The sequence below is a fragment of the Thunnus thynnus genome, chromosome 1 (genome assembly GCF_963924715.1).
Source record: "Thunnus thynnus chromosome 1, fThuThy2.1, whole genome shotgun sequence".
Classification (NCBI taxonomy): Eukaryota; Metazoa; Chordata; class Actinopteri; order Scombriformes; family Scombridae; genus Thunnus; species Thunnus thynnus.
Genome location: NC_089517.1, coordinates 6,002,750 through 6,016,834, shown reverse-complemented (window position 1 = coordinate 6,016,834; position 14,085 = coordinate 6,002,750). Strand labels below are relative to the sequence as shown.

Genomic DNA, 14,085 nt, shown 5'->3' with positions numbered 1-14,085 from the left:
CACAAATAGACTATCAAGTGGTGAAATGTAACAATAAAATAACTGTAAAACCAAAAAGAACAGAATATAATTCAAATATATTCAGAATAATAAAGCAAAGCAATATAAATGGATTTATAATTAATATAGAAGATTTTGGATAACTTAGTATGCTCTTTCCTGTTTGCTTACATGAACGAGAACAATATATATATATGTGAGATTTTAATCTAATTTCAGAGCTTCTACTCTCTTTCATAAAAGTACTGCACTGATTTAGCATTGCACTCTAATAACATTGGACAGTTCTTTTTTTAAAATAAGGATCAAAGGATCTTTTTTCCTTGTCAGAACCTGGCACCAACATTACCCACAATGCAACTCGACAACCCACCTACCCCCCACTCCACCCCAGCACTATTATCACTCACTGAATATAGTGTAAAGCTTACTTTACAGTTAATCTGTTCTATGGCGTTGTCAAGATATCAAAATGCTGCAATGACATTAGAGCTAGTGATAAATTACCAAAGAGCTGCACAGATCAGAAAGCAGTTGCACCACAGAGATAAGTTACAACAAAACTGAAAGCAACAACTAAATATCTACACACATGGTGATTTACCATGTTTACCTACCCTAGGTAGGTGTAAATCATAAAATGTCAGTGAACTCACTTAAGGTAAAACCGCAGTTTTTCTGCCACACAGCATCATTTCTTCATTAATTGATGCCATTTTACAACAAGGTAATCCAGTAGAGACCTAATTTATTGATATAACATTTCAATATTGATCCAATGTGCCATGATGTCAGATGGCTCATGCTTGCTTTCACATAGCTGGTGCAACATAGTGCAGTTTGTCGGATCAGCTGACATGACCAGCTGATGTCTCCCCAGCTAGCGTCCGCAACCAGCCAGCTGGTGCAACTTTACAAATAGGTGTTATTTGGATAAACTGACCATATACCGTACTGGGAGTCTACATGGTTACTTTCTCACCTGAAAAAATATTAAAACTTAATAAAGTGACATATTAATTGTCCTACAGAGAAAATTACAACAGCATTCAGCCTGGCTGAATGTGTCCTGTAGTACATAGTGGTATTACGAGACAGCTAGCTGGTTAGCATGCTAACTCCAGTAGATATCTCTGTAACACAACACATACAGGTCATTGACATGAATTCAAAACACACTCTGTTGATAATTTTAGTTAATTTGGAAATGTTGTAAACTAAACTCCTGGCCAATTCTTACACATTAAACCTTTAAAGAAGACTCCTTACTCTGCTGGAATTGTTGATACTACAAGAGCACGCAGTCTAATGGCAACAACAAACAAAACAAAACTGAGAGAGGAAGCATCTTCCCTCACATCTGATCTTTGTCTAATACAGGCAGCAGCTCACACAGCACACTTCACCCAGACAACAGACTTGTTTCACTTAGCGTTTGTTAGTATCTCACGCCTTTTACCAACAAAAGCACGATCAGTGCCAGTTAAACTAACTGCTGCTTGAATATTGGCATTGATCTTGGCTGATAATAAACCAGCCAAAAGGGTGTTGTCAGGAAGGGCATCCGGTGTAAAACCTATGCCAAATCAAAATGTGGATCAGAAATCAGATTTCCATAGCAATGGCCACCACCAGTACTGTTGACCAGCAGGGTACTGGTGGAAACTATGTTACTGTTTGGGTAAAGGAGAAGGAGAGGGGGAAGGCATGTCAGGAGGAAGGAGAAAGGGTAGAAGTGTGGAGGTGAGAGTCAGAACTTTGAATGTCGGCACTATGACTGGTAAAGGGAGAGAGCTGGCTTATATGATGGAGAGAAGAAAGGTAGATATACTGTGTGTGCAAGAGACCAGGAGGAAGGGGAGGAAGGCCAGGAGCATCAGAGGTGGGTTCAAACTATTCTGCCATGGTGTGGCTGGGAGGAGAAATAGGGTAGGGATAATCCTGAAGAAGAATATGAGTGTTGGACTGAGTGATGAGTATGAAGCTGGAAATTGAGGGTGTGATGATGAAAGTGGTCAGTGCATATTCAGTAAGTTGTGTGTGAGATGGAAGAGAAAGAAGAATTCTGGAGTGAGTTGGATGAAGTGGTGGAGAGTATATCCACGGAGGAGAGAGTGGTGATAGGAGCGGACTTCAATGGGTATGTTGGTGAAGAGAACAGGAGGTGATGAGGAGGTGATGGGCAGGTATGGTGTCAAGGAGAGGAATGTGGAAGGACAGACGGTGGTGGATTGTGTGAAAAGGATGGAAATGGCTGTAGTGAATACATATTATAAGAAGAAGGAGGAGTGCAGGGTGATGCATAAGAGTGGAAGAAGGTGCACACAGGTGGACTATGTCTTATGAAGGAGGTGCAGTCTGAAAGAGATTGGAGGCAGCGTCACATGGTGGTCTGTAGGATGACTTTGTAGACCAAGAAAAGGAAGAGAATGAAGGCAGAGCCAAGGATCAAATGGTGGAAGTTCAGAGAGGAGTTAAGACAGGCGTTGGGTGGTAGTGAACAGTTGCCGGGTGGCTGGGTAACTACTGCAGAAGTGGTGATGGAGACAGCTGGGAAGGTACTTGGTTTGTCATCTGGACGGAGGAAGGAAGACAAGGAGACTTGGTGGTGGAATGAGGAAATACAGGAAAGTATATGGAGGAAGAGGTTGTTGAAGAGGAAGTGGGACAGCCGGAGAGATGAAGAAAGTAGACAAGAGTAAAAGATGTGGCCTAAGGTGAAGGTGGCAAAGGCTAAGGAAAAGGCGTATGGTGATTTGTATGAGAGGTTGGACACTAAGGGAGGAGAAAAGGACCCGAACCTTCATTCCCCAGGAGCTAATTTCACTTGTTGTAATGTGTTTTTACAGAAACAAATTGATCCATTAAAGAGATATTAAGACACACCTCCTCAAAATAAATGCCATCAGCTCATCAGGACCCGACTTAGAAACAGATGTGGAGAAGGAAGGCTCTCAGATCTTCTGCTGTTGTCCATTAAGAGGGACATTTCAATTGACCATAACGAGATCATTAACATTTGCAAACTTATTGAACAAAAGAATTCTCCTTTGATTTCACATCTTGCTTCTTGCTTCTCTAACAAGAATGCTCAAATCAGCTAATTCTCAAAGTGTTTAATAGTTCCATGTTTTCACTACAGATGTGTTTGAGAAATAAACATTTAAAATGTTACCCATTCCCTGGAAATTATATTACAGAGATGTTTGCAAAAATAAATGTCTGAAAAGTCAATCCTATTTAATACAGAGGTGTTGTTTCTTTATATTCTGAATCACCCTATAAAATGTAAATCTTAATTGGGGATGTGGCCTTTTTACCAAACATGCACTGTTGTTCTCTGCTGATGGGGGACCACTGAATGTATCAGGTGCCCTTTATATTTTTTTGCCCCTGCCCCTCAGACAGTCTGAGTCCACCACTGGGTTATTTAATACCATCCATCCATCCATTTTCCGCCACTTATCCGGGACCAGGTCACGGCGGCATCAGACTAAGTAAAGGAGCCCAGACATCCTTCACCCAAACAACACTCTCCGGGCTCCTCCTGCGGGATCCCAAGGCGTACCCAGGCCAGGAGAGATATGTAATCCCTCCGGCATGTTCTGGGTCTGCCCCGGGGTCTTCCACCAGTTGGACGTGCCTGGCACACCTCCAGAGGGAGGCGTCCGGGAGGCGTCCTAACCAGGTGCCCAAACCACCTCAGCTGGCTCCTTTCAATGCAAAGGAGCAGCAGCGTCATGACTGTTATTGTCAGATAAATGTTGTGAAGTAAAAAGTGCAACATTTCCATCTGAAATGTAGTGAAGTAGAAGTAAAAACTGAAATAACGGGAATACTAGAGTGAAATACAAGTACCTCAGAAGTGTTTTTTACTCACTTTAATTAGTGTAGTTACTTTGGTTTATTCAGGTTTTGTTTTATTTTGATGAAGCTGTAAATCAATCTGTTTTCCTGAGAAACAACCTGTTTGTAAATTCCCTGATATCACCTGACAGTCTATCAAACTCCCCCGAATACACCCCTCAGAAAATTACAAATTTCATCCCGCAGGTACAAATATAAAATAATAAATCCGTGACCATCATCTGTTGAAGTTTTTCTCTCACCTGATGAGGTTCAGCAGGAGCTGTTTGCTGGAGCTTTTTCTTCTGATGGAGTCTGCCATGGTGGACTGGGCTGCTCCTGCTCCTGCTCCTGCCCCTGGATCTGGTTGTATTGTAGCCTCCAGTCTTGGTCCTGGTTCTGATCTTGGTTCCAGTTCTGGTTCTGGAGTCTGAGAGACCTTTCCTACAGCTGCTCTCTTGTTCTTGTGTCTGTCTCTGTGGCTCATGTTGGCCTCTCCCTCCCTCTCTCCCTCTCTCTCTCCCTCTCTCTCTCTCTCTCTCTCTCTCTCTCTCTCTCTCTCTCTGTTTAGTCGCGGCTCTCTCCTCCCTCCATGTGGTTTTCATTGAAGCATTTTGACCCCCCCCAGCCCCCAAACCCCCTCACCCTAACGCCATGTGACTCTCCCAAGAGGAAAAGTAAGATGATATCATTTGACTGGATCAGTGACAATATTATATGCATGTACATTGTATATATTTATATTGTGAGGGGAGTGTCATGGTGGGAGGGAGCGAGTATGGTATTGTGTTTATATACAGTCATTTTCTAATCGCGTGAACAGCTCTATTATGGAAAACTATTATTAAATTAGAGTCTATTCTATTGTAAGATAAATTATTAACTCTCGAAAAATACAATGGTAACTATGACTTGGAGTTTCAGCCTTTACTTTGTTATTTTCAGAATTAAAAACACATTCGTCTGTGTTTCCAGACAGTAATCAGTTTGGAAAATTTCTGAGAAATAAGCCGTTTCTCTGAATTTTACAGATCAGAATCTGGACTGTTACTTTACCCACAGTTCTTCAAAAAGCCTGATAGTTGGTGGACGTTTCACCTTTTAACGAACCCGTCTAACATGTCCAGTAGATGCACAGGTTTTAAATATTATGGGTCTTTAATTTAACCAGTAAAGAAAATAAATAACTGGAAAAAAAACATTTAGAAACAACTTAAATTCACTATAATGTGCATATGATGGATGAACATTTTGTTTCTCAGATTTCTGTGTTTCTCAGACTCTCTGTTGTTATTATAATTACTTTCAAAAGCATTTAGCAAAAGAAAAAATAGATGAAATTAAAAAGGATCTTAGGAGGAAGAATCCTCTAACAAAACAAAAGCTGACTTACTTAGTAAATCTGATTTTTGAAAGAATTTCTGGAAGAATCCTAAATGATTCTGGGAATGAAAGCTGAAACTAAGGAGGTTGTTCAAGTTCAGTAAAAAACATATAAGCAAATGCTTCTTGGATGTGGCGACAAAGTGACACAAAACAGGTGCTCTTGACGCATGGATAAGCAATCAGTGTCAACAAAAAAAGAGGAGTGATTTCCCGAAAACATCACGGCACACTGCTGCGTCAAGTTACAAACATTAAAAAGCTTTTTTTATTATAGATCAAAACAAGACCGATGCACATCGACCACTCTTTGTGAAATCATCCCTCTTTTTTTGTGGACACAGATAAAATTCACGTTTGTTCTCTGTCTTTACGGTCTCAAACGTTAATTGATCATCACAGCTTCAAATGAAAACACCATGTTAAGACTTTAGATGTGCATAAAATTAGAAACAGAAAAATGCCTTGAAATGAACAGAACTTTAGATCATAGAGGAAGCTGTTGTCTTTGTTCAGACTTTATAAAACTCAAGATATGAGCAGCAGCCTGAGAAGCTGAGGGAGTAACGACGGTGTTGGATCTGTTTACTGTTCAGCAGGTTATGAATAAGATATGGCAGCTCAGAACAGGAGCAGCTGCTGGAGGCGACAAGCCGATCGGTCCGTCTCTGACTACCGAGTCACAGGGTCACATAACCGTTCATGCCACCGAGGCTGCTGTCCGTCGGTTTGTTTGTTTGTTTGTTTGTTTATATATATTTAGATGAAGATAAAGCACTCTGCTCTCTGCTTCGTAGCACAAAGACAAAAGTGGAACTTTTCTCTTTAAAAACTCTCTGCGTCTATCAGTCCAACACACACAGATGTGCATTAGGTCACTCAGGCATTTCCAGCCAACACTGATTTACACACACACACACACACACACATACACACACACACGCACACACACACACACACACACACACACACGCACACATTCATACTGTTGCCTGCTCACCCACCCCCCTTAAATCCCACGGGAGCTTGAAACACTCACAAACACTCCACCAAATGGTTGCCACAGCAACACTCCCACAGCACTGTTTCACAGTCCGACTGTTGAAACAACTCTGCATGAGGCTGATGGGGACGGACAGAGCCGCCGCCCCGACCGCCAACTTCCACACTTTCTCCAATGTTCCCCCAAAGGAGGAGTTCAGTTTAGAGAAATAAAGTGCAAAAAAACCCCCCCAAAAAAACCTATAATACAGCAGCGGTTGGCAAACTAAGGCCTGTGAGCCAAATCTGGGCCTCCTGCAAAAATATTACACCCCCAACACCAATGAAAGCTGAAGTATTGACTTTCATAGTTTAGATCAAAACTTCTACATAACTGATCACAAACAATAAACAATTTATTAACATCTATTACTGCAGACTTTAGTTACTTTCATCAATGACTTATTAAATATAACTGCAGATCTGATGACTTAGAAGACGTGAAACAATAAATTGTTAATAAATGGATTTTCCTGCAGATGCTCCGCAGGTCTTTCCAGAAGGTAAGTGGTTGAACAGAACATTGGAGGTATCTTCCTAAAGAATGACATAAAGCAAATGTTATGGGGGTAGGCTATAGAAAGGATGGATTTTTCACAACCTGGCAACCCAAAAATTATGCTTATTAATGGCTTATAAATTAGTTCTAAAGCATTATTGAATTAACCATTAATTAATGCTTATAAACCCTTTATAAAAGGTGCCTTATCAGAAAGTGGTTAATACCGTTTTAGTTCCACAAGCTCAGCCTGTTGGACCAGAACAGGTTTGTTTTTAACACAGGTGGGCGTCAGTCCAACAGAAATGGTGTGTTGATGCCATTTTTCTCTAAGGAAACAACAACAGCAGCAGACTTCCAGTCAACGATAAATGAAGCAGAACGCTGTTTATCAAGTGCGAATAACCAAGTACGTCTTCAACTTTCCAAGTGCAACACAGAACATCGATTCACCAATGAGTTGTTTTTTAACCAAATTAAATTAAAATAAGCTGTAACTCTGTTTTTCACTTACTAAAGGGAAAAATAACATCTGTCCTCAGATACAATCCTAAACAGTGTTATAAATCAACTCTATTCTGAAATAAAGAAGGCAGGATGGGAGGATTTGACTCCATCTAAGTCTAGTTCTTTTCACCTCTGACCAAACAAATTTCCTCTTTTGGATAGTGAAGTGGAATTTGATTTGATTTGATACTGCTATATTTATTACTACTATATGTTTTCTGGTTTCCATAATGATGCCATAATCACAGTTTGTAGTTAAATTAAGACATGAGGGATATTCCAGAGTTAGTAACATTATTAAAACATGTTTTAGATGTGCATATATTTTTATTACAGCTCAAAAAACAAAATCCAGGAACTTGGTAGCTGTGGTCTTTACAATCAATAAGTTTGAGATCAATTTGTTTGATAAAATAAACAATGACACAAACCTCCTGATGGGAATTGTAAATTATAAAAATGCACTTTGCAGCACAAACCTGCTGTTTGTTTACTTGTTGGAAGATTTTCATCTGTTAGCAAAAGTATAATTGTTCTCACTGGTGGTCTGTTGATCAATTTATTGACCAATCTGTAGATGGATGCCAGACTTGAAGTTGTCCCATTGAGTTTTTTTTCCCTGTTTATAAACAAATAAAGTTATATTTACATTCAGTGTTACTCAGAACGCGTGTGTGCATCAGTACGGCTCAACTCATTTAAGAGGGGCTGGAGGGTTGTTTATAGTCAATTATTAATTTCAAATTGCCGTGTCCTTGTTGAAATGGAGTCATTGTGTGCGTCTGGTTGAGTCTTACATTTGATGTCACAAACAGGGTCAGGATCAGTTTACACAATGTGTAGAAATTCAGCAAACAGGCTGAATTGCCTCTTATTTTCTTGCATCATGCAAACTTCTCATGAAATTGAAACATTCTCAACTCAAGCAGATGTGTCTCCTCAGTTCACGTCACCTGGAGTGAACCTGCCTCTGCTCCCATCATTGACTTTGCATCGTAACGTACAGATTATTCATCACTCTTAGTTTTTTTGTCACACTTGTATATGTTACTGTTTCATAACTTTATTATACAATCTAAGAGGGTTTCAGCTCTGTCCTCCCCTCTGGGCCCAAACACCCATCAGTCTCTCTTACTGCACAAAACGTTGCCAGCTGTCCCGTAAAGACGGCGTCACGAAGAGGAGAGCAGCAGCTGCCGATCCGCTCCAGACTGATGAGGGAATGGGTTCAAGGTGAGTGACGTCATGCAGGAGCATTCAACAGCTAATCCGAGAAAGGTGAGGTGCTTGTTGGAGGTGATACGTAGCTTGGAAGGGAAAATGTCTTTGTTTCTCAGGCTAATGTAGTCAGGCATCCATAAAATTTGTTGCAGGAAGTGTTGAAATATGAACTCACAGGATGGAAAACAAGCTTCATAACGACTTGTGTAAAAAATGATTTCAGGTGGGTGAAAAGAACAAAGGATTTGATTTTGCATGGTTTCTATTGACTTTCATGAACATCACCCCCTTTCTTTCAAAGTAATCCATGTTTTTTGTTACTTTTCACCTGCCTAAAATAGTTTTAAGCCATGCTAGCGCAAACACAGATTGGCCATCGGAGGTACTGTGGTGCCAATGGTGAGATAAAAATTTTTTTAAAAACAACAAAAAAACAGAGAGGGAGCACAATTATAGCATTTGATATGTTATGAACAGTTATGTTAATATATTATCATTTTATCTGTTTTGTGTCTTTGCTTGGTTTGTGCTGCCTACTTTATGTTTGCTTTTGATTCTGTGGTTGCTTGTTTTTTTTGTGGATCACATGACTTTTGTATTTGCTTATAATGCATAATGAGGTGAGATTACTACCATTAACCTCAAGGGTTGTTCTAAATCTCACCTGCACAATTTGTCTCTTCTCTTTTGTTGTTGTGTTTATGCTGCTTTGTTTTTACTGTGAAAATAAAAATAATCCTAAAAAAATAATCCTGAATTTTACACTGTATGCAGATTTTATTTTCATGTATCGTTCTACAAATTATAAAATTATCAAATTCTATTTGCAGCTTAATTCTAATGGTTAGTGGTGTATCTCCGATGTCTGGGCAGATTTTTATTCCCACTCTGCACCTGTGCTAGCAGCTTTATATGACAATGTTAGTCTGCTGGACTCAGCTTTCTTTGGTCCAGACTGAAATAATAAATATCTTGAAAATGTTTGGATGGATTCGCTCAATTTTACTGACTTTTCCTCACCAGCATGAAGTTGATTTGTGGCTCAGAGTGAAATAACTCAACAACTATCAGATGTTTGAATAGTGATAACTTTGTTGATCCCTTAACCTTTAATGTAGGACCACCTTCAGGTTCAAATTTCAATTGTCTAAAATTTTAGTTCATGAACAAATATCTGCAAATCTAATGGCATACACTTTGTGTTTTGTGCTAATTAAGCATGCTGAATGAGATGTTTATCATTGTAAACACTATGTGTGAATACAGCCTCATTGACCGTAGACTCCTGTTTACATGTTATCAGTTGCTAAGACGATAAAGAGGAAGACCTGGTGAGATCATACGTTCAACAGTTCTCCTGTAATAAATTGTAAAAATGCCCGAGTGACTGAAATAGTCGGGTTTTCCCCTGACAGCGATCCAGGACCAGGATATGTAGTCTGAGGGTCGTGGATCAGGGCTACAGAAAGGGCTCTCTGTAACATCACACAGCTGTAGCCTCCAGTGTCTGTGTCTGCATTCATCCACAAAACAAAAACTCTGATCTCAACTTTTCCAAAGGTGAGGGTGAGAATGAGTCATGTTGGTTCCCTCCGCTACGTAGTCAATAATCCATTTTAATCTCCTCTTCACTTGAAGCTCTTTTTCTTTTTCTTCATCAAAGCTTGTGCAAAAAAAAAAAAAAAATGCTATTAAAGGATCTGGCTGGAGATTTTTTGTATTTTATGTTTGTCTTATTGTCAACTAATCTCACGTGCAAAGCCAAAGTAACAATTAATTGTTCCACTTACAAGTACTGTGCCTTTATCCAAAGTCTGATATATCTTATTCCTCTGTGCAGTAGACCTCTGTTGTTGTCCAAAAACTATTAAAAAGACATCAGTGAGCCACACGGCTGCACTGGGTGACATGTTCCTTCATCATGAGGTGTTTGGGCAAGTAAACAGAGCTGTTATTAGTCTTTGGAGCCGTTTTTAGACAAACTAACATGCACAAACTCTTCATTATGAAGGAATATGTGAGCCAGTGCAGCCATGTGGCTCACTGACGTGTTTTTAATAGATTTTGGACAACAGAGGTCCACAGCACAGAGGAATAAGATATATCAGGCTTTGGATACACATACAATACTTGTTAGTAGAACAATTCATTATTGCTTTGGCTGAGATTTGTTAACAGTAACAAAAATATAGAAAATCCCCAGCCTTATTAAGATAGTATAAAATTATTTGGCTGAAATCAAACTTAAATGTCAAATGAATCAACAGCTGTATCTGTTTTGCTGCTAACAATATAACCACCAAGTTCTACCAGTGGCACGATATACTGTCGGTCGTAACTGTTTGAGCCAACTGGAAGAGTCAGGGTTCAGGTTTCTCTTGATGTTGGCTTCTGGGTTTGAGTAGTAAAAGGTGTTTCTTTTGGTTTTGTGCTCAAAGTTTTGGGAGCATTATATTTATTAGAGAAGTCAAAGATATTTTCACCGTCACATCTCAACAACAGAGACTGCAGCATTGTAAACACGACCTTTATTTTCACCAGTTGGGTGTAGTTTGGTATTTGCATTTGAAACAGGCCTTTGTGTGTGTGTGTTTGTGTGTGGGGATGTTTCTGTGTTTCAGCAGCTTGGCAGAAGCTCAGTGTCTGCCACCTGGTGAGTATCTGATGGTACTGCATGCTGCCTGGAAACTGAGTGAGCTGATGTTCCTTAGATCAAAGATCCAAAGTTGTTTTAATCATAATGAAACTATTACTCTGTTCATTCAAACATGTTTTTTTTATTTGAAATATAGCTGAAATAAACATCTGAAACACATGTTCATGTTCTTGAATGAGCTGATTACATCTGACAGGAAATTTGTGAGCAGAGGTCATTGACCTGATGATGAAAAGTTCACTACCGGCATATAAATAATGAGTCATAAGAGCAGCTACTTAGTGGACTAAGTGTAGTAAGATTCTTTTGCCAACTAAGGTCTTAGTTCTAAGTCCGTTTTTGAAGTTAATTTCATCCAAAGAAGGAAACAAACTAATGTAGGATCACAAACCAAACAACACCAACCGAAACTATTATCAAAATCTGTAGTGCCCTGTATTCAACATAAATAAATATGATTTACATCCAAAATCTAAATGAGTGTAACTGTATTGATGTTTTAATCTTTTTTACAAAAAAATGTAGCTTATTCTAGTTAATTTTGTACAAATGATGTGCACCTGATGTACACCCACCACCCCACCCCCCTTCCAAGCATGTAGGAGAACCTGAAAGGCCCTCTCTACAGTCTGGTTTGTCTACTCTGGGCTACTGTAGAAACATGGCGGCTCCGTGGAAGAGGACCCGCTTCCTACGTAGATATAAGGGGCTCATTCTAATCTAACAAAAACACAACAATTTTTTTATGATTTATGCCAAGTCCGTTTTGCTAGATGCCATTAAATTCTACTTGCTGCACCTTTAAGAACCAGTGTTCTTTTAACAATAACCACAATCGTTCCATAACCTGAACACAAGCAGTTTTTGTGTGTAAATATAACCCGACCTTAATTGTAGCAGATGGTGGCAGATCAGAAATGGTTTCATGAATGTGTTTTGGAAAGCAACAAAGTTTAAAGTTTAGTTTAGAGGACTTGTTATTTGTGAAATGTTGAGTTTTTTTGCTTTTTTTTAATTAGTTTTATGAATTGTTGTCTGTTATTACAACTCCAAACAGCTGTTTTCTCTAAGCTGATTCAGAGACAAAACACATTCATATAATTTTCATAAACTACCGACTGGACTAAAACGAAAGAAAATCTCAACAGTTTCACACAAAAAAAAATGATGTGTTTTGTTCTAAACAAGATTCCAAAAAGTTCACACTCACACCACCAGCATCGCGTTCAGAGAGACCGAGCTTCTATCATTCTACCCGAGAGGTTTTCCATCACTCTCTCATAAAGAGCACATGACACATCTGTGAAACATTCATGACTGAACAGCTGCCAGCTTCGTTAAACACAGCGAGGGATTAAAGAAAAATACAATCTCAGTAACTCCCAACATATACTTTGTCCAGCTTTTAATACTTTCCAGATCTCCTTGATCTTGTTTTAATTTATTTTTTATCCGTTTCCAAAATTAGAATCCAAGATCTTCTCGTCCATCTCAGACTTTTCACTCCCAAGATAGCTGGACAGGAATCCCAGCAGCTTCTCGGCACGCTGACGCTTCTGTTATACTAGACAAGCCTTGTGTGTGTGTGTGTGTGTCTGATTTATCCTACTTTCGGTGACACATTTCAGATTAGAGACCAGTTAATTGGTCATTTTTCTGTGTCCCCAATTGGTAAAATGCTGATTTTTGGGTCAGTGGTTATGGTTATGGTTAGGGTAAGTCTCCAGGAAGTGAATGTAAGTCTATGTAATATCCCCAAAGGTGACCCAGGACAATGTGTGTGTGTGTGTGTTAGCCTGCCAACACTGAAACTCACTCATCCAACTGACTGCAGTGATTTACAGTGAATATGTTTCCCTGCGCAGCAACACTCTGATCACTGGCAAGAATCGGTTTCTTCCAGTGTTTCCATTACAACATGGATACAGTTCACAGTGAGTTATGGGTGAGTAACAGGTTTTTGGAGTGTCTGTTTCCATGTTCCACCACTCCATCCATCTCTTCTCTTAGCAAGCAAAACAGCGTGAAAAGCGAAACATGGTAACAAATGAAAAATTACAAGAGAACAGCTGCTTGTAGAGAGTTTGTTTTATCAATCATCAGTTCTAATTTTAAATAAAGGGTTAGTTTATGAAGTTAATTTCATCCAAATAAGGAAATGCAAACAACCAAGCAAGCAACCCAAAATTTACTGCTCAAATTTGAAACATAAATAAGCATAATTTGCATCCAAAATCAAAACTTAACTTAACTTAACTAACTTTTGCTCTTTGTATTTATTGCACAAACCTTCTTGGGACAGAGATTCTGTGTTATGTCACATTTCTGCCTTTTTATTGGTCCTATAAAACACAGGAGGAAAATTCAGAAATATTCAACAGCAACCTGTCTTTCCAGAAATGAGTCCCAGTTACTTTGGAGAATAAACAGACCTCTGTCAGCAGGTTTCATGGGGACTATTTTAGTTTTCCATGAAAAATGAAAACAGTGAGGAACAATGAAAGAATGTGTGTTTTTTTGTGATTTGCATGAATTAACCATATCCAAAAGGATGAGTTCACAGTTTTTCCAGGTCTTTCTTAGAACAACAGGCAGGAGCCCAAATGAACATTGAAACATGTTTTTCTTGCTGTAATCATCCCTCCTGTTCATACTGACCATTAGAAGATCCCTTCATAACCCCTTACAATGGAGGTGATGGGGGACAAAATCCACAGTCCTCCTTCTGTACAAAAATATATATTAAAAGTTTATCTGAAGCTAATATGAAGCTTCCAAATAAGTCAAATCAAGTAGATATCTTTCAACGTTACAGTCTTTTTAGTGCCAAAGTTCCTCTTTTTGTTACTATACTTCCACCGCAGCTCAACAGGGAAACACTGTCAGACGAAACACAAAGAGGGAATTTGATGCTAAAAAGACTGTAAATGTG

The 14,085-nt window shown here is 39.1% G+C and overlaps 1 protein-coding gene across 2 annotated transcripts in view; it reads right to left on the bottom strand.

Annotated features, from left to right (window-relative positions):
• Positions 1-4,348, bottom strand: part of LOC137198781 (non-muscle caldesmon-like) — a 34,439-nt gene extending 30,091 nt beyond the window's left edge. For both annotated transcript variants that reach the window (XM_067612768.1, XM_067612845.1), the window contains exon 1: positions 4,110-4,348. In XM_067612768.1, coding sequence (XP_067468869.1) covers positions 4,110-4,333 — 224 coding nt within the window. In that variant the 5' untranslated portion in view covers positions 4,334-4,348. The remainder of the gene's footprint in view (positions 1-4,109) is intronic.
• Between the last annotated feature and the right edge of the window lie 9,737 nt (positions 4,349-14,085).